The sequence below is a fragment of the Numida meleagris genome, chromosome 16 (genome assembly GCF_002078875.1).
Source record: "Numida meleagris isolate 19003 breed g44 Domestic line chromosome 16, NumMel1.0, whole genome shotgun sequence".
Lineage (NCBI taxonomy): Eukaryota > Metazoa > Chordata > Aves > Galliformes > Numididae > Numida > Numida meleagris.
Genome location: NC_034424.1, coordinates 3,201,415 through 3,226,606, shown reverse-complemented (window position 1 = coordinate 3,226,606; position 25,192 = coordinate 3,201,415). Strand labels below are relative to the sequence as shown.

The window sequence follows — 25,192 nt, the reverse complement described above, 5'->3', positions numbered from 1 at the left end:
TTGCCAGCCCCTACATCAGCCATCATGGCTCAGGTGCTTGGCGTGGTGGTGGTCACCCCAGCGTTGGGTATGGGCCTGGAAGGCGAGCTGCAGTGGCAGCCCTTGGCTCTGCTGGCGTGTCCCCTTCCTACCAGCCCTGCCACGTATCCCACCCGTGCCTGCTGCCTATGGCCTGAGATCCCCAACACTCCCATACCTCCTGCCCTGGAGCTGAGCTAGTGCCTTCCTCGGGCAGCTGGGGATGGGCTTCCTCTTGCCCTCAGTTTTACATTAATTTAGGGAGCTGGAGGGAGGAAGGAGGGTTGCTGGAGTGAGGAAGGAGGGCTGCTGGAGTTCAGTGCTTTGCACTCAGAGCCGTCAGCTCTCCCTCCTGCCATGCAACATTAACCTGGGCTGCTTCGCGTGCCCATTAGCACCAAATGGGGAAGCTTCCTCCAGAGTGTTTTTATTTAACTTTTCAATTATTTTATAACTTGAGGAGTATTAGCTGCTGCTGAGGGTCTGCCCATCTTCCTGCTCCTCTCTCTGCTCGCTGCATAAGCTAAAAAGTTATGGTGCCTCATAAAATAGGTAAGTGAAGGGCTTTATTAGGCTGGAGATGTGGGAAGCAGAGCACCTGGTGGCCTGGATCTTCCGGTGCTGGGGCAGAGAGAGCTGGAGCATGCTTGGAGGGGCAGCATCCTATTTGCTAAGGGCTTTTCTTTGCTGTGGTTCCAACAGGAGGAGAAATGGGCCAAGGGGGTGAACGCTCTGTTAGTGGCAGGGGAGGGCTGTGCTGGAAAAGTCTTTGCCCCGTAGGAAGAGCTGAGGATTTCCTATGGAGAAGCAGCCCCTGGGGAGGTCAGGGATGGGCTGAGACGTGGTGGTTCTATAGCAGACGGAGCTGGGGCCGTTGGACCGCGGCGCATGAGCTTTGATCTTTCGCAATGTGTTTATAATTATACTGCATTATCTTAATTACCAAAATGGAAAGTCAGGAGCGTGACGAGGGGAAGGGAAAGGCAGGAGGAAGAAACACAGGGAAGGCAAGGGGTGACATATAACTCACAGCCTCTGTCGGTGGGGCTGCGATTGTGGCCGGAGCTGGGAGTGATGCTATTAATACCGTGCTTATTCATTTCGTATAATAAAAAAATAAAAAACGGGAGCGCTTTGCAATTACCCAATTCCAAATGAAATTAACATTCCGTGGCATTTTCCAGTAAGCGGTTAGTTTGCACACATGAGTGGAGGCAATTAGCTGGCAAGTGATTGAGCGCCGTGACTGGAGAGAGGATGAGGAGGGTCGGCGCACGCGGCGGTGGGGAGGGGATGCTTTTTTCCTTATGGTCAAGGTGTTTTTAAAGTCAGCCTCTCCCCTGTGCATCACAGGCGCCTTCGAGCTCCCCTGCTTTTGGCTTTTCCAAAGGAGAAAGAGCACTGAGATGAACCTCCAGCCACGGGTAGGGGTCTCAGCTTTTCCAGCAGGGGGCTGTGGGGTGCTCCCCACGTGCCTGTGCTCACTGTGGGAGCGTGGTGGGCAGCACTGCTCCCATCATTACGCATCCCCCTTCCCCAAGCTGTGTTAACGAGCGGCGGAGACTTTCCTCCAGATTTGCTGAACTACTGAAAACTTGTGATGGTATCAGGACTCCTTCCTGCCTCGTACCAGATAAGGACAGCGCTGGCTCGGAGCCCGGAGCTGAGGGTGGTAGAGAGCGGGGTAGGGAAGCATCAGCTCATGAATATATGAAGGAGGAAAGTACATTTGTTCGGTTTCCTTCAAAGGAGACATCTCGAAGGAAGTTTTATCTCTTCTTCTGCGTCCTTCCCCCTCCAATTTGCAATTACAATTAGTTTTTCTTTACGTATAAAAATCTATTTTTAGGGCAAGAGATTTATCAATGGGTATAATAATCTATGAATGTATGTTAATGTATATTAAGGCAAAGGAGATGTGTGCATCACAGGAGCTGCTCGGTCCCCTGAAATGAAACTCTGTGCTCTCCGGCCGTGTTTCCTTCCCAATAAGTGTAAATGGTTGTACAAATCTCTCCCACCTTCATCACACAGGCTTTGGCATAATTACCCAATTTTCTGCTTGTAAAGCTCCCTGCTTCCTGGAGCTCGGTACCTTGAGGGTGGCACTGTTGAAAATCAGTCTGCATCCCAGTTTCAGAACAAACACCGTTGCTTATTTCATGCTTCGAAAGACAACAAGCACCTGTTATTTAGAGCTGCTGGGAACGCAGGGTTTCCACCACGCAAAGAGCTTCCAGCCTATCCCAAACAGGGTTGAAAGCTCGATTTTTTTTTTTTTTTAATGCTTTGTGGAATAGAAATCTCCAAAAGATTGACCCCAAGCCATTGAAATAAGTGTGAGGAAACTCAGAGAGTTGATTTGCACGGAGTCATTAGGACAGTAATAAACTGTTGCAGGTGTCTGACACGTATATACGTAGAGGTGCGCTGGGCTTTCAGAGTCAGCATCACAGGAGAGCAGCCCTCCATGTGCCTGGCCAAAGTGGGTTATACTGGGAACACTGGGGGCAATTGGTGAGAGGGAAGGAGCTGGTCTTGGAGAGAAGTTGGCTCTGAGATGGGAGAGGCAGAAATGCATGCGAAAGTCAGAGTGAGCGAGAAGGCAGCGATGCCTCAGCCTCGGTTTGTGATTGTGTCCGAACCGTTCTGCTTCATCCTGAGTTGAGTTTGACGAGTTCCCGTGCGGCTCTGGAGCTGCACACCCGAACCACGGGCAGTGCTGGGAATCGATGCGCTGCCCTCTGCCACGCAGAAATCAGAGAGAGGAGGCGAAAATCAGGTGCTTAGAAAACGATGTGTTTTTAGGTATTTTTTACTCGGTGTCTAGCGTGGGAAGCTGTAGTCCGAGCGGGTGGTGCCTCCCCAGGCTTCTCCCTGCTGCTGTCAGTGCAGATGTGGTGTAGCAAGGACCGGGATGGTCGTGGCCACAAGAGCTGAAAGCTTTAAGCCAAGCACCAAGAACTGGGAGGGCCAGGCGGCTTCACGGTCCTGCAGTGCTCAGTCTGAACACGCTGCAGGGCTGTGGGCTCTCCATCCCTGCTTCCCAGCCTCTGAGCATGTCCTCGGATGGTGGAGGTGCTGGGAACCGGTGCATGCCTTGGGCATGGGTTGTGAGGGGTTGCACTGATTGGAGGCTGGGATCGTGCTCTGCAGAGCTCCTGTCCACAGAGCGTGTTCAGAGCTTTAGTCTCTCTAAAGCCTGAGATGAGGTGGGTGCAGCTCTCCTGGCTTGCTGGAAGTCCCACGAGTGCTGGAATGAGTTCTCCTGCTTCTCATCCTGGTGGCGAAGTATTTTTATCCAAACATCGCTCATTCCGTTCTGTTGATGACTTTTTTTTTTCCTTCGTGATTTTTAAGCCAAACAACATATTTTCCCACCGCGATTTGTGCCAGCAAAAAAAAAAAGAAAGGGAGAAATAAAGGCTATTGAGTCGAATTGTTTTGTGGGAGATGTGCAAACGAATAGGGAAGCCATAAGGAGAGCAAATCACTATCAAAATAGTGTATGGGGGTGGACAGGAAGGAGGTGTGCAATGGGAACGCGTAATGTGCTTTACAAGGTACGGTGACCTTCAGTGTGTCCTTAAATCACTGACGGAGATGGAAGCTGATTTGGTGGAGGCTGGGGAGCCTCGTGTTTCCTCTGTGTGAGCTCGGTGTTGGGTGGCTTCGTGCTGCCAAGGCGTTACTGGGATGGGGTGAGATGGAGATAGTGGCGGTGCCGTGCCAAGTCTGGGGTGGATCTCACCCCCTCTGCTTGGCTTCGAAAACGCCCCACGTGGTGACGAAAATGTGAGCTCAGTGGTCCCGATGAATTCATCTCCTTTGCCTTGGAAACCGGTGCAGGAGGGGAGGCGATCTGGGAGGCTGTGCTCAACTGGAGGGCAGTCGGCTTGTGAGCGAAGCTGCGTCCTGATGGGCTGATGCTGCCAGTGTAAGGAGGGGATGGAGATGGGGATGGACGATGGGGTTGGGGCTGGGGCTGGGAAGTGGGATGAGGATGGGGCTGGGAATGGAGAGCAGCAGCGCAGTGTTTAGCGTGAATATCCCAGGGTAGACGTGGAGCACTGCTCTGATGGAAGCTTTGCGCTGCCCCTTGCCAGCGATGTTCTCATCCCAACCCAAACCTCCCTGTTAGATGTGAGTGCCAAACCCTGTGCAGGTGTGACGTCTCCATTTGCAGTGTGTGTGTGGTGGGTGGGAAAGCAGGGAGGTGGCTTGAGCTGCCCGTTGTGTCTTGTGATGGACATCCCCAGACTCAGGAGCATCCTACCGGCCCCAGTGAGCTCTGTGTCACTTCACATTGCTGCACACAGATGTGTGTTCCCTCCCTTTGGTTGTGATTGGCAGTGCCTGAAGGGTCCTCCCTTAGCCCTGCATCCTCCAGTTCTCCCAGGCTACCTTTCGTTTGGCCATGAGGGTTTTGTCCTGGTTCTGCCCTGTTGTCTGGGTCAGACTCCACTTGCTGAGACCACAGTGACACGGGGGATTGTATTTTATTGCATTGCTCCAATCCTCAGAGCTCCAGGGCAGACAGGCCAAGGTTACACCGATGCACTTGGGCTGTGCAGAGTGGTCAGGCCACTGGGCTCGCTTTCTTATTCATGGATGTTGAGTAAATACTTGTAGTATTACAACAGCTGCTGACTGCTCTGGCTCTCTCCCCATGGAGATGCAGCTTCCCCTGCTCCTAGCACCCCGTCCATGGGCAAGCACAGAACATACAAGGGCTGTGACCTCGCTGCTCTTCCTTGGGAACTGCAAACACGTCCTCCCCTGCTCCTTCTCCCTGCACGCCCTGCTTCTGCCCTCCTTTCAGTAAATAAGACACATCTGTGTGATTGGTGCCATCCCCATTCTACTTGCGCGTGTGCCGCATTGCACAGCCCCGGGGTTCGCACAGATTGCTGTCTGTTGGCAGAAGGCCCCGCTGCACAGCTGCTGGAGGAGACCTACACAGGCCATGCAGGGAGATATCGCCAGGCTCCAGCCCTGGGCCAGCAGAACCTCACGGGGTTCAACAAATCCTGGGTCGTGGCAGTTCCCGCTGTCAGTACAGACTGGGGGATGAAAGGGTGGAGCACAGCCCTGCCTCCTGCAAGGAGAAATTAGTTAATTCAGATTTGAAGAAAAAGTTTTTTATAACAAGGGCAGTGAAGTACTGGCGCAGGTTGCCCAGGGAGGTGGTGGATGCCCCATCCCTGGAGACACCCAAGGTCAGGCTGGATGGGCTCTGGGTACTTGGTCAAACCACAGGTGTCCCTGTTCATTGCAGGGGAGTTGGACCAGATGGCCTTTAAAGGCCTCTTCCAACTCAAATAATTCTGTGCTGCTGTGGTTCTATGAGATCATGGGCTGGGTTGTCCCCCTGCAGCCCCACAAGAGGTGATGGGATGTGTGCTGTCAGCAACAGCATAGAGCATGGCACTGTGTGCTCCTCTGAGACCTTTCCCTGCTCTTGAGTTCCCCGGTGGTGATGTCTGAGGGGGATCCTGCACTGCAGAGTCATGTGCTGCTTACCCTAAATCTTGAATTTGAAAGGTTGAAGGGTGTTGGGGCACTCTGATTTGTGATGCCTGGGGGGTTCTGGTGCTGAATACTTGGAAGATGCAGCATGCCTAGTCCCTGATGCTGCACTCTCTCTGGAGCTCTCCCAAAATGTTTCCCACCTCCAGCACTCACTGGGCAATGAGCTTGATCCTTTCCTCTCTGTGCTGCTGGGTTTGTGCAGCACCCTCCTCGTGTGCCTCCGGGTTCAGGTCCTGGGGTTCCCGCATGGGCACAGAGCAACAGTTGCTCTGCTCTGCTCTGCTCTATCCCCTTGCAGTGGTTCTGGTGGATTCTCAGCACCTTCAGCTCCTTGGGTTGCTGCAAAGCATCTCACTGCTGGGATGGGGAGGGCATGGCTGTGGGTGCTGGGAGACCCTGCTGCCTGTCTGGGGGAATGCAGGGTGGAAGCCGTCCCCACCAGTGTTGCCATCCTTCTTGTTCCCTTCCCCTCCTGTCCTCAGCAGCTGGCGGGGAGGAGCGGGGGCTCTGTGTGCTGGCCTGGCATGGTCAGGGCTCTCCCTCCTCGGTGCTTTCAGAGCCTTCTCCATCCCCTCATTTAAGCCAGATCCTCATGTAGGATACATACAGGTGCCCCATCTTGTGTGCCCGCCTTCCCATTCTGCACTGCCTTGGCTCTGTATGTGCTGCTTAGGGAATCCCTATGGCCCCGCATGGGCACAGCTGTGCTGTGGGCAGGGGGAGCCCGGGAGCTGCTCTGAGGCTGCGGGACTCTTCCCACGGAGGCCGAGGTCACTCTCCACTAATGAGTTTGTTCAAGTTGCTGACAGAGGCCAAGCTATTTGTTAAACCTGGGCGACCTCTGCGGCCTTCCGGAGGGCAAACCTTTTGATCCCAAATTTCATCTTTGCCATTTGCAAGCGTATTCATTGTTGCTGCCTGCTGCGCGGGCGGGCGACGGGTTTCCTAGGGCAGTTCTGATTGGAGTTATTTTTTTGGCGTTACTGGATGGTGGGGAAGAACCTGATCCCAGCCCCCACCTGGCGCAGCTCCATGCCATCCCCTTGGGCTCTGTTGCTGTCAGCAGAGAGCAGAGATCAACGCTGCCCCTCTGCTCCCTGTGAGGGGCTGCAGGACGCCGTGATGGGCTCCATGATGCCTCTCTGCAGTCTCCCGTTCCCCTGGTCAAGCAAACCCAGGCACTTCAGGCTCTCCTCGCACCCCTTCCCCTCCGGACCCTTCTCACTGCTCTCCCTTTGCTGGCGTTGCAGCTCCCGAGGTGACTCAGGAGACGGTGGAGTCCCTGATGCAGAAGTTCAAGGAGAGCTTCCGCACCAACACGCCCATCGAGATCGGGCAGCTCCAGCCCGCGCTGCGCAGCACCTCCGTGGGGAGACGCAAACGCCGGAGCCGACCCCGAGGTAGGATGCTGCTGGGATGTGGCCGTGGCCGGGGGGGCTGGCCGGGGGTGAGGGCATGGCAGAGCAGGGAGCTGTGCACGGGGTGGAGGGGGGGGGCCTGGAGCTCTTCTTTTAGGGGGGTGAGCAGATGTGTGTGCCCAGCGCTCTGTGGGAATGCTGGGCAGGAAATACTGTGCTTTCTGTTTACAGTCGGGTTTGTTTTTCATTTATTTATGAGTCTGAAATGTGATCTTTTATTCTGGATACATTTTCCTGCGATACAGGCCTGGAGAGGGCCTTTCTTTTTTTTCTTTATAGCTCTGTCCATAAATTATTCACTCAGTGTGAAGAAAATGTTCTGACTCTTTAACTGGTTTAAATTATTTGGTATGTTTTCTAGTAGTTATTCAAATCCGGATAGCTGGATTTTAGTGTGGCCGAGGGGGGAAGCTTTGGGGTCCACAGCGACTGTCTGCTGAAATTTCCCTGATTTCCTGCTCCAAATTCTTTTTTTTTGTTGTCGTTGTTGTTGCTGTCTATTTTATTTTTATTTCGCTTTAAACCACGTGTAGGCAGGAGGCTTTCGGTCCCTAATAGAACAACTATATTAATCCTTTCAGCTGAACTTGGGAGGAGATGTGATGCCTGCTGCTGGAGCGCAGCCACGAGCCAGCTGCCAGCACGGTGCCCCAGCCCCCAGCCCTGGGGGCCGTCTCCTCCATCTCCCCACAGCGAGCTGGTGCTCACTGCCTCCCTACAGATCCTCTGCACCGTGTCCACTTGTGCCCCAGAGGGTGGGAGGACGCCTTCTGGACATCCTCCTGGTGGTCCTCAGGGTAGGAGGAGGGTTTTTGAGTGTACTCCGGGAGGTCCTCGTGGCAGAAGGATATCTTCTGGGTGTCCTCTGGAAGGTTCTTAGCAGCCCCAGGGCAGGAGGAGGCCTTCTGAACGTCCTCTAGAAGGTCCCCAGGAGGTCCCTGAGGTGGGAGGACATCTTCTGCCCGTCCTCCAGGTGGTCCTCAGGGTAGGAGGGAGGCTTCTGAATGTCCTCCAGGTGGTCTCCAAGAACAGCAGAGCAGAAGGAGGTCTTCTTGAATGTACTCCAGAAGGCCCCTAGTGCAGGGGAAGGTCTTTTGGACATCCTACAGAACATCCTAAATAGCCCCAGGGCAGGAGGAGGCCTGGATGTCCTCCAGGTGGTCCCCAAGAACACCAGAGCAGCAGGCAGGTTTCTGAACGTCCTCTAGACGGTCCCAAGGGCCCCAAGGCAGGAAGAGGTATTTCAGAAATCCTCTCGAAGGTTCCCAGGAGCACATTTGAGTGAGACCCATGCTGTAAAAAAGCATGCAAACCAAAGCAGCTCCAGCACAGAGCTCCCCATGGCCCCATCCTCTCCTTTTTCTCCTCTGAGGGCCGTGGCTGGGCACTGCTCTGGGCTGGGAATGTGGGTTTTACAGCCCACGTTTAATTGTCCCTGCGGCGCCGAGCGGTTGGAGCGCTCCCGAGCATTAAGGTTAAATGATGATATCACAACTTACGATGTTTGCATTTTACATCCAATTGCAAACACAAACCCTTCGCCTCATTAATCCTTTGCAATCCGTTTTTTTTTTTTTTTTTTCCCTCCCTCTAAATGAAATTGTCCGTTTGGGATGCATTTATTTCCCTCTAACAGCCACATGACAGTTCTGCTGATGGAGTTTGCATCCAACTTTGTTACTGGGTAGTGACAAGTTGGCCTGACGGATGCGTGCGTGTAATTATTTTCTTGCGGTTCGATTTAATTAATGCTTAACCTCATCAGAGTCCTACAGCTGGAGGGCTCTCTCTGCAAGAACTGCTCGCAGCCAAAGGATTTTCTCCCTTGCAGAAAGGCTCCAAAAGGGCCCCGAGCACCTCACGGCGAGAAGGGAGGACTGAACCAAACCGCAGCAGGAAACAAACAACCCCACGGCCCAGCCCCACAAAAACAAATCTCGGCTGAGCTCTTCCTTGCTGCATGTCCCCGCACTAAGTGCATTTAAACTGCTGCCTATTGCTTGTCATTAAATCTGGCTCTGCGCTAAGTGTTTCTAACAGCTCTGGGAAAGGTCGTGTTTTGCCGAGAAGATGTGCTTTTAAAAAAAAAAAAAAAAAAAAAAAAAGCACAACCCTTCTCCATTTACAGTACCACGTAACTTCTTTGAGCGTGATGCCTTTTTTTTCCCTACAAACGTTCTCCCCAGACGCTTTTATTGAGAGGAGTGCATTTAAGCTTTATAAATGATACAGGGAGAGGGGATGGTGCGGGTGCAGGTGCAGCTGGGTTGCTCCTGGCTGCAGGTGGTGGTGGGCTCCGCATTGCTGGGGCTGCAGCAGGAGCCCTGCACTCACCAGGAGAGGAGCGCTCTGTGCTCCATGTCCATTGCTGTGCTTCCTCTCCCTGCTGCTTGTCCCCATGTCCCCCAGGCCCAGGCTGTCCCCAGGGGCAGCCCCAGGACCAGGAGCCGGGCTGGGTGCTCAGCACCAAGGGCTGGAGGTGGGTGCAATCTGAGAGGGGTCTGGTGCCCTCTCCTGGGGCAGGAGCTTAAAAGCACCCTGGCCACTGGTGCGTTGGTAAATGTCATCTTTGCATTTGTAAAAGGTCCCCAAAATGCAGCACTGGAGTGAGGCTGGTGGCCGAGAGCTCCTGTGCTCACACGCAGCTCGCCTCTGCTTTGGTAAGTGGGAAAGTTCCGTAGGTGCTGTGCTCTTTTAAAATAAATGCGTGATTAATGGACTGTTCAATCCGAGGCATGATTTAGTGTAGATCAGGGCTGTGTCTTAATGCATTTTAGAGGTCGCTGCTGCGCCGTAATTGACCGAAAGTTATAGACCCCGGAACTGCAGCTTGCCCAGGCTGCCCCATTGCTGCTCTCCTCCCTTCTGCGCCCATCCCACGTTTTGTGGCTCTCCCAGGGCATTCACCTGGGCTGGATCAAGGCATCGCATCCTGCTCCTGTCATCTGCTCCTGATGGAAGCAGAACGCAGTGGTCCCATCTGGGCCGTGTGAGTGCTGCCGTGCTGTGAGGGCTGGGGTCTTGGCAATTCCTGACAGCAGTCCTGAAAGCAAAATTCCAGAGAGCTTGCCTCCCTTGGCTTCGTGTCCAGTCGCAGCACAGGGGCTGTGTGGACGTTGCCACCTCCCTGAGCCGCCACGCGGGCTTTGTGGGACCACCCGGAGCCCTGGGACCTGTGCACATGTACTTGGCCGCCCCAAATCCCCAAATGACCGGGCCTGCACAACCCCAGCTGGGCTGCAGTGCGTACACCTGTTAATGATAGGATCTTTAATTACGTGATCACGGGATGTGTTTGCCTTGGATCCCTGCCTCGCTCCCATCTCAATGAGCATCGGACTGAAGCCCGGCCTCGGCGCACACGGGCCCGAGTGCGGCTGTTAGAGGGGATTAACGAGCTTGTCAATCTGCAAACAGGATTAGAGCTGAGAGCACCTTACTGAGATGGCTGGCAAGTGGTGCGGGGCAACGCCAGCGCCTTTCTGCCGTACTTTGGGGCTGGCTTCAGCCGTGGGTGCTGGGGGATGCCAGCAGCGGGGTTTGGGAGTTGTTTGCTGTGCTTTAAAACGGATGTCAGAGTCTTGTAGGTTTTGTGGTTTTTGTTTTTTTTTCTTGGCGTATGTTTTGCAAAGTAATTGTGGTGTCAGCTCCCATTTGCTGAAAAGTTTCAGTGCAGCGCTGCAGCGCTCTCCTTGAGCTGGCGTTGCGCTGCGCTAGCACAGCCCTGCTGCTGCAGAACTGCTGCAGAGGGGGGGTCCATGCCAGGTTCTCTCTGCCCAGCGCCTCATTCTGCTTTGGGATTGGTCTCCTCCATCTCTGTACCCTGAAAACCATCACCAAGATGAATCCCGGTGCCCGCGGCAGCTGGGAGGGATAAGAGCATCCCTGCCCTGATGGATCAGAGCAGACGTTTCCGCCACGGGCTGGGGACCTGCGCTGGGTCCCCACCTCCTGTACTTTGGCATCCCGCACGGTTCTGGGTAATCAGAAAATGCAATATCGCTGTCACCAGTTCTCCGAAGACATCCAGCCTGAGTAATGTAACGTGTCAGCGCCATCCATCACGGCGACGCGGGCAGCAAGCAAACACAGGGCAGCTGGGGGCCGGGATGTGGGCTGGCACGGGGCTGGGCCAAGCTGAACCTGGCCTTCTGCTCTGCAAAAAACCACGGGGTTTTGCTCCGTGCCACTTTCACAGCAAGGCAGCACTGTTGCAGCCATCCCTGCCTGCCCTGCCAGCACTGCTGCTGGCTGCAGGCCCTGCAGTTTGCGGCTTGTGTGGTGGGATGGAGGGGACCCTGTGATCCTGAGTTTGGGGGTCTGGAGGCACAGCTGTGACTGGGGTCCCAGCCCCACAGCCACTGGCATAGGTGCTGTTGTCAGCTCTTTGCTGCATTAATGCCCTCCTGCTGCTTTCTAGGACCCTAATCGAAATACCTCGGTAGCACCAGGTAATTAATGGCCACACTTTAGGGCCCTAAATCACACCTGGTGGTAAAGCAGCAAACACCAGGCAGCGTTTACAGCGGCGTGAATCACTGCAGAGCCATTCATTCCCAGTTCTCCTCGGTGCCTCCCGCGCTGGGCACTGCCTGGCTCCGGCCCTGGGAGCTGCTGCTGGGCTTGCCCTGCGCTCAGCACGGCCCCTGCTCACAGCCCATCCCACAGAGCTCCGGGTCTGAAGGCTCTTCCACCCACCCCTCATCCCAGTGATGGAGAATTCCCAGGGCAGGAGGCAGCACTTTCGTTTTCTGTTCCCCTGCCAAGAATCTGTGCGGCTGGATAGAATAAAGGGTTTTTTAAAAACAGTAAAATATTTTAATGGCGGTTTAAAGGCCCGCTGTCAACCTCCAGGGGCCTCTTTGCTCGAAACTTTCTTAGGATTGCAGGCCTCCTGCCAGCGCTGCCTCTCGGCTGGCTGTCCCTCCCTGTCACAAGGAGGTGGCACATGGAGGTGTCTGTGTCCCCCCGTGTCCCCGCTGTGTGCAGGGAGCAGGCAGACCTGAGTGCTTGGGAGCCAGCCCTGCAATGGGGCGTCCTGAGTGCTCCTGAGTGCAGGATCTGTTCTTTCCTTTCTGCTGCTTTTTCTGTGCAGTGAGCCCCCGAGATTCACTGTGCTTGGCTGTGTGGGTGTCTTTGGGAGGAGCAGCTCCCAGGTGCAGAGGTTTTCCTTGTAATATCCATTGTAGCTTTCTCGTGGTAGCAAGCGCGCTGTGAGCATTCACTCATGCTGCCATTGGCGTGAGAGCAGTAAGACACTGGCAGAATCACAAGTGGCCAAGGTGCCTGGCCACCTCTGGTGGCCTCAGGGATCTGCAGAGGGCGGTGAGGCCCCGGCACTGCTGCCCTGAGCTGTGGGTGCCCATCCCTGGAGGTACCCAAGGCCGTGGATGGGCCCTGGGCAGCCTGAGCTGTTGGGGCAGCCAGCCCACGGCAGGGGTTGGGGCTAGGGAGCTTTGAGGTCCCTTCCAACCCAACCATTCTGTGCTTCTATGATCTTTTCTCCTCTGTCGCTCCAGGTGGCATCGGCTTTGGTCGCGCCAAAGGGAACTCCGGCTCGGAGGCGGACGATGAAACCCAGCTCACCTTTTACACTGAGCAGTACCGGAGCAGGAGGCGAAGCAAAGGTAAGAATGGAGCAGCCAGCTGTGCTGCACATGGGGATGAGAGATGGAAGGGGCTGAGCACCTTGGCTGCGCCCTGGGGTGGTGCATGACTGCAGGTAAGGACAACAGCAGTCTGTATGGGGACAGCATCCTGAGATGCAGTGTTTCTGTGATGCCGCGGGGTGCAGGAGCTGCTGATAGCATTACCCAGCAATGTTGTTGAAGTTCATAGTTTGCTGGTTTCTGGTATCAGTTACCAATTTTAGCAGCCCAGGTGGTTGCTCCCAGGCCCCGTTCCCCAATCCTGGTGCTGGGGATGCTCAGGGCTGGGCACCCCATGGTCCTGGATTTGAGCACTGCTCTTCCACCCAACACTTCCTCTGCAGAGCTCCATGGGGAAGCAATGTGTGCCATGGGTCTGCTCCCTCTGTTTGCTTTCCATGTTCAAGCAGAGAGCAGCGCAGCAGAGCGATGCTGTGCCCGGCGCGGTGCACGTGCCTCCATTTGTTTCAGTGAAGAAGCATTTGGATAAATGCTTGCAGTGTGTGGATTTGAATGTGAAATCATCTCAACACCTATGATCAGCTCGATGATTGCACGCTGGAATAAATGCCTGCTCACACATGGGCGTATTGCGTTTGTTCCTGCTGAAACGTGGGAATTCCATCTTTTCCTGTGTGTTTTAGAGCCACAAGAAATTCCCACTGGGCTTAAAAGGAGAATGGATGAGAGGCCAGGAGAGAAATCAAGGCGTGAGTTATGCGCTGCAGTGCTAATGCAGCTGGATTAGGGGCAAAATGGTTTCTTGATACCTGTTTTGGAAAACAAGGGAGAAATGGGTTGTGTGGCACACGGTGACAACAGAAACAGCGCTGAAATTCGGTGGCACAAGGGGGAAATGTTCCCAAGTCCTTTGTTCCATGAGTTGCTCCGCAGTGCTGGGCTGCGTGCAAGCCCACGGGTGCTGTGAGGAAGTTGCTGAAGTTGGGTTTTCTCTCTTGTTTTGTTGGGAAGGGGAACACTGTGTGCAAGCAAGGCAGGGAAGGGTGTGTTTTAAGGGAAAGCAAATAAAGCCTGGCTTTCCTGCTGCCTCTGCACCTTCTCCATTGGGCCAAGAGCTCCGCCAGTCTCTTGAAACCCCCTATAGCTGCTGCAGAGACGACTGAGGTGTGTTTGTTTGGGCTGTTTGTTTATGCCTCCTTTACAGCAAGTCGAAAGGAACAGGTAAATGGGAAGAATGCTTTCTTTTCCTTTGAATACAGAGTTGTCCACCTGAGCAGCTTTGATGGCTGCTGAGTTTGAAGGGAATTCAGGAGGCAGCGCTGGCTCTTAGATCTGTGTTAGGGATTGAGTGATGCTGCAGAAAGCGGCTTTGTTTGTGTTCCGTAATGGCTAAACAAGGGAATTGTCTTGTGTAAAGTCCCCGTTGTATTTTCCTTCCTGTCTAGCTAAATTTTGCCATCACTGCGTCCTTGAAAGGAATTTTCCATTATCCCTTCATTGACTTCTCTCTCCCTTGTGGAAGAAGAGCAATAGCTTCGTGGGAAGTCACAGTACCAAACTCATAATTACAAGTTCAGCAAAGATCCATAATTGGACAAGATCATAATTCTAATTGAGAAGGACGCGTCGTCAGACACGGTTCGTTCGCACGGTGATGTTCCCCCATCGATTGTGCTGTGGCTGTGTGTCACCGATGCTGCTGCAGGATAGTTATTGGGTCCGGGGAGGGGAATTCCTCGTGACTCCTCTCCACACTTTGGCAGATTTGAGCGCAATTACCGGCGCTGTCATTGATCCCAGCCGAGGTGACGGGAAGTTTCCGCTCCGTGCAGGTTGGCTGTGACTTTGTGCCGCGCCAAAGCAAGCTGGTTAAGTGGTCGTTGGCTTAATTTGTCCGCTGCGGAAGAAAGCTGCGGGTTTCATGGGGCCCAGGGGTGTGCTTGATGAGGTAAATGAGCGGGACATTCCCCTAGGTAAATGCTGAGGGAGGGCAAGCGCGCTGCTGTGCGAGCTGTCAGCCTGCTCGGTGTCTCCGCAGCAGCAGCCATTGACATTTGCTTTTCAATATGGGAATGCACAGAGGAGCAGTGCTGAGGCTGGCAGCGGGTAGGGACAGCGTGCCGTCTCTCATTCCCAACTCCTTTGCATTCTCCAGATTCAGGTTTTCCCTGCAAGCTGGTTTTTTTTTTAGGACAAGAGGTGATGGCTTCAAGTTGCGCCAGGGGAGGGTCAGCTTGGATATTAGGACAAATTTCTTCTCCAAAAGAGTGGTCAGGTATTGGCATGGGCTGCCCAGGGAGTGGTGGAGTCACCGTCCCTGGAAATGTCCAAGAACCATGGAGATGTGGCACTGAGGGATGGGGTCAGTGGGCATGGTGGGATGGGATGGGGTTGGACTTGGTGATCTTAGAGGTCTTATCCAGCCTTAGTGATTCTGTGACTTTGTTCTCAGCAGCTCTCTGCCATCCTGAGCTCTCCATCACCTTGGCCAGAGCTCCCTCCTCTCCTCTACTTCCCCCTGAGCCCTGGGGAAGCTGGGAACACCCTGGCTCCTTCCCAGCACAGAGAGTTGCTGCAGGTGCAGCAGCTGCAGTGCATGGAGGGCCCCACCTGAGGCCATCATTCAGAAGCACTGAAGTTCTGAGAGAGCCCACCTGCCTTGCAGAGATGCTAACCCACATCCTCAGCTGCCATTCATAGGAGGGATCGGACTTTGATGCATATTCAGTTCCTCCCTTCTCCTGAGCAGCATGGGTTATGTTCAGGCAGGTCCTGCTACTGGGTTTGAGAGGAAAAGATCAGCAGCAAAAAGCGAAGCAGGGAAATGGAGCCTGGTGCACAAATCCTTCCTGTACAGTGCACAGCTCCTGCTCCATCCTCACAGCAAAACGCATCCAGCACTGAGCTGCTCAGCTCCAGAGGGGACGAGCACCCTGGGTCGCTTCGCCTTGAGCTGCAGCCTGGTGCAAGAGGAAACATCCCACTGAATTCCCATGCACTGCTGTCAGCTGGGTGCTACTTTCCTGTCCTCAGAGAGCTCCTCGGTGCTGCAGGGATGCGGGATGCGGGGATTGCAGGATGCATGGAACGCAGGGATTGCAGGATTGTGGGATGCGGGATGCAGGATACAGGGAATGCGAGGTGCAGGGCTGCAGGATGCAGGAATGAGGGATGTGTTGAGTACTGTGCTGCGGGTTGCCCTTGGGTGAGGTCTCCCCGAACAAGGCATCCAACTGTTTCCATAGCACACGGCGCTGTGGAAAATTAGCACAAATTAGCAGAGCCCAATTATGCACCTTGGATTGGTGTCAGGCGCGTGTGCGCACGCATGTGTGTGCCTCGCTGCCTGGCAAAGTCTTCTGAGGGCTGTTAGAGAAATGAGGAGCCGAGCTTTGATCTGCCTCTGTATTTGGTGTTTAAAACAAGGCCTTTTATAAGCGAATATTAGGTATTCGGAGTCTGTTACATACGAGGAAGCTTCGCTTTGATCCTCTCCTGTCTCCAGAGGCGGCAGACACTTATTATTTCATGGGGAACTAAATGAAATGCAGAATGAAATTTGAGTAGCGCTCTTGGTGCGTGCCGGCCCCGGTGGGGCTGAGCCGCGGTGGCGGGGCAGCGTGTCAGCGTGTCAGCGTGTCACCGCGCCGCGTCCCCGCTCCGTGCCACCGCAGCCCTCGGTGCAGCAATCCCCTGTCAGGGATCAAACGGAGACGGGAGGTGATAAAGCAAACACGTCGTGTTCCGGTGCTTGCGCCAGCGAGGGAATAATCAGCGTGTCCTGTGCCTCGTGCTGTGCCCCAGCTCCTGCAGGGGCTGTGCTGGGGGGGGGGCAACACGGAGGAAACACGGAGCTGCAGGCGGATGGGACAGTGCCGGTGTCTCGTGCACACGTGGGTGGTTCGTGGCATGCAGAGCCGTGCTGCTGGCTGCGGGAACAGGCAGCCAGGAGAGGACATCCCTGCTCCTCACGCGCGCATCGTGGTGCGGGTCCTTACCTCCGGAGCACCGGTGTGCATCCCCCACCGCACGCACAACCCCACACAGTGCTCCTGCCCCATGCACGGCCCCACTCGCTGCCTCCTGCCCCGTGCTCAGCTCCACACTTGGCCAGATGCAGGATGCTGCAACATCCCCTCCTCCTCAGCCACCGAAGCCGCGCTGTGGGTGCCGCTTTTCCAGCGAGCTAAGGAGCGCGGCGCTTTTTGCGCGATGGCTTATTTTGGGGAGAGAGCACACGTGCGTTGCGTCAGCGGATTAGCCCCCCCCCAGCCCCTCGTTCTTCCCTGCTCGGTGCCATCCAGAAGCCGTGCTGGGGCAGCCCTGGGGAGCAGACCCACTGCAGGAAGCGGCTGCGAAGCGCGGGGCCGCCAATTAGCGCGGTCACGGTGGCACGGCAGCCGCAGGCTCCTGAGCTTCCGCGCACCGCGCCGCAGATAACGCTGCTACAGCCGCTCCCGGAGGCAGCACGGGCCTCTCCCTTTATTTATTTATTTTTGATGGTATCTGATGCAGCCTCCGCCAGTAATTGAGTGTTTGAGAGTGAAAAATTATCTCTCCGGCTCGGCCCTTATCTTGACAGCAAAGCAGCGCTTTTAATTTAATTTTGTTCCGAGCATGCGGGTAACAAATTTCGCTAATCGCTGCGCTGCCGCCCTCCGCATGGTAACAAGGCTCTGCTCCCCAGGTAGGCCAGCAGGGCCGAGGGGATGGCACGTGGTGAGCTGCTTCTCAGTCTGCCCATGCTGAGATTTATCTCTTCCTGGAGCAATGAGAGCGTTGGGAAGGGATGGAGGCAGCGTGGGAAAGCTCTGCCTTGAGGAAACTGAGGCACGGCCGTGCCCCAACCCCCTGGGAGCTCCTGCAGAGCAGGGGTTCGTGTTGTGCATCTCCTTGGGAAATAGAGAGGGAAGGAAATGTGGTTGGTTGTGTTTTTGTTGCACGCCTGGCATTGGAGCAGCCCATCTCAGCCGAGCATCACCCCATGGGCACTGTGGTCCCAGCTCGGCTCGCTGGCAGCAATCCTCCCAGTGCTGCGACTCGGCACGAGCTATTGGGTAGATAATGATTACTTTATTTTTTCCCTTTTCCTGTAGGAAATACGTTTTCATTGTGCTGGATTGGAAATTGCTTTCCCTCCTCCTTGCAGTGAAGCCTCCCGCTCAGATTTGCGTTTGTGCTCAAATAGTGTAAAACTGGGACTGGAGTTTAAAACAAAGCAAAGAAATGAGACCTTAATTCTGAGCGAAGTGTTCCCATTGATTTGCGTGAAAGAAAATTCCAGTGCAGACAATCTGTGGCGTTATGCATGTAACTGCTTCTTTAATGTGATTTTATCTCAACTGATTCCGCATGGAGAACATGAAAGCAAAATTGACTTCATTGCCTTTAATTGTCCGTGCTCTGAGAGATGCGAGAGAAGTGGCAGCACCACAGAGTAAATGGGGCTGCAGAATTCTCCCCATGGAGCTGCACAGAGAGCCTGGCCCTTCTGGGACCCTGCAAGCCCTCGGCCTGGGCCACCTCTCCCTTTTCTCTCTCCTTCTCCTCTGCTGTCCTGGTCCATTCCAGCCTGTGGGGCTTCTTTCTGCCCTCCTCTCCCCGCTTCCTCCTCCTCCTCGCCACTGAAATTTGCTCGCGGCGTCTCGCTGCAAGCTGCAGGCTCTGCATTTTAGAGCAAAGCGGGAGCACTGCTGGAAACGGCATAAACACGCAGCAAATGCATAAATACGCAACAAACACATTTATTCAGTACGGGAGCGTTAACACCGCAGAAGCACATCAGCAGCTGCAGCACTGTCGGGGTGAGCAGGGGTGTGCCGGGGTGCGGGCTCAGCCCTGAGCCCAGGATTTCACCGGCTCCATCCCCCTGGCCTCGACCTCTCCTCGCTGCCCCCCCCTCCCCCACGCCCCTGGCTTGCTTTTCCTGCGGCCCCCTGCGCTTGGCTGGTTGCCAGCGGGTAATTCATAAGCGTTAATAGCATTAATCTGATCCGGCGTGTTCTTAGCAAGATGAAATCCTCTCTAAATTCAGAAGCGTCTGATCTCCCCCGTCTGCTGCTGACACTGGGTGGGAACCTTGCTGCAGCGATGTGCATCCCCTGCTGGATGCGGGCACTGGGGCAGAGTGGTCCCTGCAGGGGGTGCTGGGGGAAGGGGTGCATCCCGTGGGACCCGGTGTGGGGCAGAGGTGGGGGGCGGGGAGGTGGGACCGGAATGTGGGGTGCTGGGTGCCGAGAGCAGCCTGCCAGCACCGCCGCTAATCTCGATTGGTATTTGATTTGATTTAACATGATCTCCCGCTTGTAAAACACCTTGAGATGTTTCCGTGTGTGAGGCTGTCCTGGAAACGCTGTTGTACCATATTAATGAGCCTCCGCTGGAACATAAAGAAGCATCATTAGGAGTGCTGAACTCGTCTGACGTGGAAGAAGCAGCGCGCAGCACGGGCACGCCTTGCACGGAGCTCTGTGCCCGGGGTGGCTGCGGCCGAGCTCCTGCTGCCAGTGCCAGGACGGGCTCTGGGATGTGGTGGGGGCTGGGATGCAGTGAATCGGAATCATAGAATCATAGAATTGCTCGGGTTGGAAAACATGTTCAAGATCATCAAGTCCAACCGCAACCTAACCATACTGCTCTAACTCTAACAACCCACTGCTAAATCATGTCCCTGAGCACCACATCCAAATGGTTTTTAAGCACATTCAGGGCTGGTGACTCAACCTCCTCCCTGGGGAGCCTGTTCCAGTGCTTAACAACCCTTTCTGTAAGTAGTTTTTCCTGATATCCAACCTAAACCTCCCCTGGCGCATCTTGAGGCCAGCGGGTGCTGGGATGCAGTGGGCACTGGGATGCACTGGACTCTCAGGATGCAGCAGGCACTGGGATGCAGTGGGTGCTGGGATGCAGTGGGTGCTCAAGATGCAGTGGGTGCTCAGGATGCAGTGGGTGCTGGGATGCAGTGGGTGCTGGGATGCAGTGGGTGCTGGGATGCACTGGACTCTAAGGATGCAGCAGGCACTGGGATGCAGTGGGTGCTCAGGATGCAGTGGGTGCTGGGATGCAGTGGGTGCTCAAGATGCAGTGGGTGCTCAAGATGCAGTGGGTGCTCAGGGTGCAGTGGGTGCTGGGATGCANGTGCTCAAGATGCAGTGGGTGCTCAAGATGCAGTGGGTGCTCAGGGTGCAGTGGGTGCTGGGATGCAGTGGGTGCTGGGATGCAGTGGGTGCTCAGGGTGCAGTGGGTGCTGGGATGCAGTGGGTGCTCAGGGTGCAGTGGGTGCTGGGTTGCAGTGGGTGCTGGGATGCAGTGGGTGCACAAGATGCAGTGGGTGCTGGGATGCAGTGGGTGCTGGCACGCAGCGTGGCATGCCCATGCTGGCAGCTGTGCTGAGTGTTGCTAAGCAGTCCCTGCACTCGCTGCACTTCCCCTCTCCTTGTCTTTCCCGGATGGCAGAAATGCTTTGTAACATCCAAGTGGCCTCGAAGCACACTGTATTATGCCATGATCACGTTGGGGGCGGGGAAGATTGCAAAGCACTTGGCGTTTAACACCCACGTGTGGCTAACACTACGGGCTGCGCGCTGATAAAGATGGGGTAATTAAAGTTTATTTTTTTTTATAGACTAATCTCCCAAGTATGTATTTATGAGCCTGATTTAGAAACATCGTATTACCGAGAGCACAGGATATTTGTGTTGCTTGTAAATCCATACGTGGTCTCAGCTTACCTTCCTTTTTTTTTTTCTTTCTTCCTTGGATTTAAGCAGCGCGGCCACTATCAGACAGAAACGAGCCTGGAGTTTTGCTGTACTTTTCCCCCACCTTGTTCTTTAGATGAGCAAGGGAAAGTGTACAAAGCAGCGAGTAATTAACTGCACGGGCAAATGATATTTCAAAGGAGACACGGTGCGTTTGGAGGGGCTGCTTGCAGGGTGTTTACTCCGGTGGCTTTGAGTTTATCTTCATCGTGCAGGAGGTGCAGAATCTTTGGGGGGGGGTGCTTTCCTTCCTTTTCTTTCCTGCCTCTCCCTCGCACAGTCTGGCAGGTTGTTTCTCCCCATTGATAGGAAGTGATTCCTCCTGCCCACCCTCCTGGTACATCCCCCTCGGGTGCTGGGTGTTGGTGTTGGTCCTGGAGCTGCTCCCATTGCTTTCCCCGCACAAGTTAGGCTAAAAACCAAGGCTGAGCTCTGCTGAAACCACCCAAGGCACAGCAGAAAGCTGATTAATTAAAAACAAGGAGGGAGCATCTCAGGATAGCAAGAATTTGCAAGGAGTCCGGGGAGCGAGCTTGGTCTCAGCTGTGCCTGGACGTAGCGCAGCAGCCGTCATCGTGGGTTTTTTGGACCACAAGCTGAGACTTGAGATCGTGCACTGAGGGTTTCAGGGGCTCCCGAGTCCCGTCCTCCACCTGGGGAGGTTGTGCATTCCCTTCCACGCCTTCTCCTGTAGCTAACGGCTGGTACCAGCCTGTTCTGTGGAAGCGCGTTTGCAAATCTGCAATTTAAACACTTTCCTGGAAGCCCAGAGATCACAGGGGGAGGAGGGAAGTGCCCGGGCTCAGCTTCTCCTGCAGCGCTGAGCCGCGTCGGATCCCACCCCCAGGACAAGGGAGGAATTATTCATTTTGTTTCACATCTCGAGCCGGAGCGCGCAGCCCTGCTGAACCTGTTGAGGTTTGTTTGGTTAGCAATGGGTTGTTAAGAATACATTTGTGTTGCTGGAGGGCTGCCGCTCAGCTGGTTATCTCCAGATGGGTGTTGGAGCACAGTGCAGCAGTGCTGATGCTGGAGCATCAGCGGTGGGATGGAAAATAGAAGTGTCCCTCTGCTGAAGGAGCGAGGGAAGGAGCTGCTTTTCCATCAGCCTGCCTTAAAGCTGGCAGCAAACCGGCCGTGAGCAATAAAGAAGCGAGCTGGAAAGCACGTTGCTGCTCGAGCAGAAGTCCCGTGGTCTTGGTTCAGTTGGTGGAAGCCAACCGCGGGCAGTTCTAGGGGTCAGTAATTAGCGGTGTGATGGAAACAAGTGGGGGGTGGAGGAGCTGGGAAGGCAGCTGGAGGAGAACTGAAGCAGTGGCCCTCCCCTTGGGCAGCCAAGCTCATGCTCATGGAGATGGAAAGGGCTTTTGGTTGGCTCAGGCTCCTGTGCCCCTTTCCTCTTAGTCGTGGGAAGAGAAGCAGCCACGGGGATGGGGATGGGATTGGGATGGATTGGGGCTGGGGGTAGGAAGCTCCGGGACCCTAATCCAGCTCCACTCCTGCAGCAGGGTGCTGAAGGCTGCCTCATATACCCATGGTTCAGGCTCTGTGAGAAGGGGATAATACTCACCTAACTCATAAGGGATTTGCGATTTAATGTTTGCAAAGCACTTTAAGACCCTGGATTGAAAGGTGATTTATAATGGTAAAATCCAGTGTTCTCTGTTCTATTGTATACTTGACTGTGTCCAATTATCTCGATGGCAGCTTTTTTCCATCTTTTTTTTTTTTGTATGAGTATCATAACTGCAACCAAAAGCTGGGTTTGTGGCAGGCACGGTATATCCTGGAGGGGATGAGCTGGGAGTTGCTCATTTATGCTGATGATACAAATAAAGACTGGGAAGGAAGAAAGGGCACTGAAAGGTGAAGGGCACAGGAGATGGATGATAAAGCTGGGAAGTAGTGGGAAAGCTGTTTAGATGCTGCATGCGTAAGGAGAGTAAAAGATGCTTTATAAATAACCATTTTGCTACTCCTGTTGGTCCCAGGGTATGGGATGTTTTCCAGCAGGTCAGCCACTCCTCCTGTCCTGAAAAAGCCAGGAGCAGGGAGGTTTTGGTGGTGCACGCTGCTTGCTTGGAAAACACAGGCTGTGCCCTGGGCTCCGCTAGTTCCTTGCTCTGGCACCAGCATCTCTAAGCGGATTTGATCAAATTACAGGGTGAAACACACGAGTGCTAACTGGCTGGATGCATTTCCCGTTCAATTTTCAAGCAGATGTTTTTTAAATCTCACTCTGCTGATGAAAGAGTGAGGGCAGGGAGCAAGGAGGGGGAGCTGGATCAGATTCCAAAGATAAAGACGCGTCCTCGCCTGCAGCCTGAGCAGTGATGCTGCCAGGAGGGCAGGGAGCAGATCTCAGGGGTTGGTGCTTCCCTGGGGCCAGGATGCGGGGGCTGTCCCTGTGGGTGGGTAGCATTGACTAGAGAACGTTTCTCCTGGTCCCCTCCATCAGCAGAGTGTGGCTCATGCGCTCCTGGCCTGCTCAGAGCTAGAGCATCTCCTGGGATAGCCGGGCCTTTCCTACCCATGGCTTCATTGCCTGGTCTCACATCCTTCCCGTGCATCACCTGGGGTTGGGTCTGTCCCACCATGCTGTAGCAGACCTGATTCAGTTGTCCTAATGCTGCTGGTAATTCTGTCGCTCTCTAAACCCGCTGGAGGTGTTCGAGGCCAGGCTGGATTGGGCCTTGGGCTGCCTGATCTGGTGCTTGACCTAGTGGTCGGCAACCCTCCCCACAGCATGGGGTTGGAACTGGCTGATCTTTGGGGTCCCTTCCAACCCAAACCATTCCGTGATTCTGTGATACCATGTTGACTTCCTCGCTGGCTTTTACCCAAGTTCTCTGCAGCTACTGGCAGGAGGTTGCACTGTGGTGAGTGTCAGTCTCTTTTCTCAGTGGCAAGTGATAGGATGCAAGGAAACAGTCTCAAGCTGTGCTGAGGAGGTTTAGACTGAATATTAAGAAGAATTTCTTCATGGAAGGAGTGGTCAAGCATTGGAGTGGGCTGCCCAGGGCAGTGGTGGAGTTTCCATCCCTGGGGCTGTTTGAGAGAGACGTGGACCTGCACTGAGGGACACGGGCTAGTGATGGGACTCATTAGGTCAGGTTGATGGTTGGACGTGGTGATCTGATGGCGATCTAATCCAGCTTACATGGTTCTCTGGTTCTGTAATTCCATTGGTTTAAAAAAAAAAAAAAAAGAAGAGACTAAAACAAAAAGCAACAGACAAGGCTGGCCACGTGTGCAGGTACACACAGAGCGGCGAGGGGTTAAGGAATGTCCCCATGGATGGCTTCACCATGCAGGTGTCCCCTAGCCTTGATGTCCATCCAGCACATGGCCTTGGAGCTGGGGACAGGTGACCACATCCCATCCAGGTGCCAGCTTCAGAGGCTTCTCTTTGTGCTGGGAAGCATTAAGCTGGCACCTGCAGCAAACCCTTCTGTGAGCTGCTCTTCTGAAGATACCGTAAGGTTCTGGGACTGATGAAATAAAACTTCTTTTGTAATGTCTGCTGCCTGTAAGAAGTGGCTGGCTCTGTAGATTGCTTTGTTGTTCATCACAGTCCCTGCGTGATGACTGAATGTTTATACATACTTGTGTAAATAATTAACACTCATCGATGCTATGTAAAATCTGCAGACATAGATTTCTCCTGGTGCTACGTGAGAAGAAATAGTGTGATGGTACCGGCCCTTGGGTTTGGCTTGGGTGTTTTTGTGACTTGATAAAATTTGCCAAATAAACCCAGGCTGATGAAAACTAGGGCTTGGCTGGAGGATCCTGCAGGACCACAAGCAGAACGTGATGGGAAGGACGGGGCTGGAAGGCTCCAGGAGCTCTGGTCCTGGCAGTGGGGGAAGCAGAGTAAGCTGGGGAGCTTTGGGGCGGGGGCACGAGGCAGTCCCTCCCGTGGCTCCCACCTCTCTCTCTGCCTTCCAGGTTCGATGAAAAGTCCCGTCAACAAGACGGCTCTGACCCTGATTGCCGTCAGCTCCTGCATCCTGGCCATGGTGTGCGGCTCGCAGCTCTCCTGTCCGCTGACCGTCAAGGTGACACTTCACGTCCCCGAGCACTTCATCGCCGATGGTGAGAGCCCGCGGGCACCCCTGCTCCTTAACCCCTCCTCACAGCTCTCCTAAAGTCTCCTTAAGTACGCACTCAGCAAGAGGACCGCGCCATGGAGCTCAACTTGCCTCTTCTAAATTGCACCTTTATTGTTGTTATCACTGTACGTATCTGCTGGATGTCCCTGGTTTCCTCCGGACTCGCTGGTGAGCCCTGGGAGCAGCACAGGCAAGCTCCTGTCCTGCAGCAGCTGAGCTGCTTGTCTCAGCCCCTTGCAGCAGCACGGAGTGGAATTGCTAGTATTTGAGCCAAAGCAGAGATGCTTTGAAAAATTAGACAAGGGCTGCTGTCACTATTTATTGCTTTATCTGACTGGGCTCCTTGCATTTGTTGTGTTTTGCTGACCTTTTCTTTATAATGTGCAGCGAGCGTCAAGTGCAAGTTTTCAGTAAGACGAGGGCAAATTTCATTTTCTTCCAGCCGACGAGAGCCATTATTCAGTCAGTTCCAATTGCTCAGCTCCTGTACTCGCCATGCTGCTCGGGGCATGCTGAGGGTGGGTGCAGCTTCTCCCTGCCAGAAACCAGTGGCACCCAGCCCCACACTGGGGTTGGGATGGAGGGCAGGGAATGAATATGTTGGGGAGAGAAGTGTGCTTGAAGAGGTACAGTGGTGGTGGAAGGAGCAGGGCTTAAAGCAACGTCCCATGACACAGAGGGGTTCCACAGTCTTTTCTAAATGGGTTTCATCCTTGCTAAGGGTGGTTTCTTCCTGGAGT

General features: G+C 54.4%; 1 protein-coding gene across 1 annotated transcript in view; it reads left to right on the top strand.

Annotated features, from left to right (window-relative positions):
• The window catches only part of ASTN2 (astrotactin 2), a gene marked incomplete at its 5' end in the record, with an annotated part of 265,286 nt that overhangs the window by 65,252 nt on the left and 174,842 nt on the right, over positions 1-25,192 (top strand). The window contains 3 exons of the mRNA XM_021414154.1: positions 6,801-6,950; positions 12,488-12,595; positions 24,289-24,435. Of these exons, the coding sequence (XP_021269829.1) occupies positions 6,801-6,950; positions 12,488-12,595; positions 24,289-24,435 (405 nt within the window). The remainder of the gene's footprint in view (positions 1-6,800; positions 6,951-12,487; positions 12,596-24,288; positions 24,436-25,192) is intronic.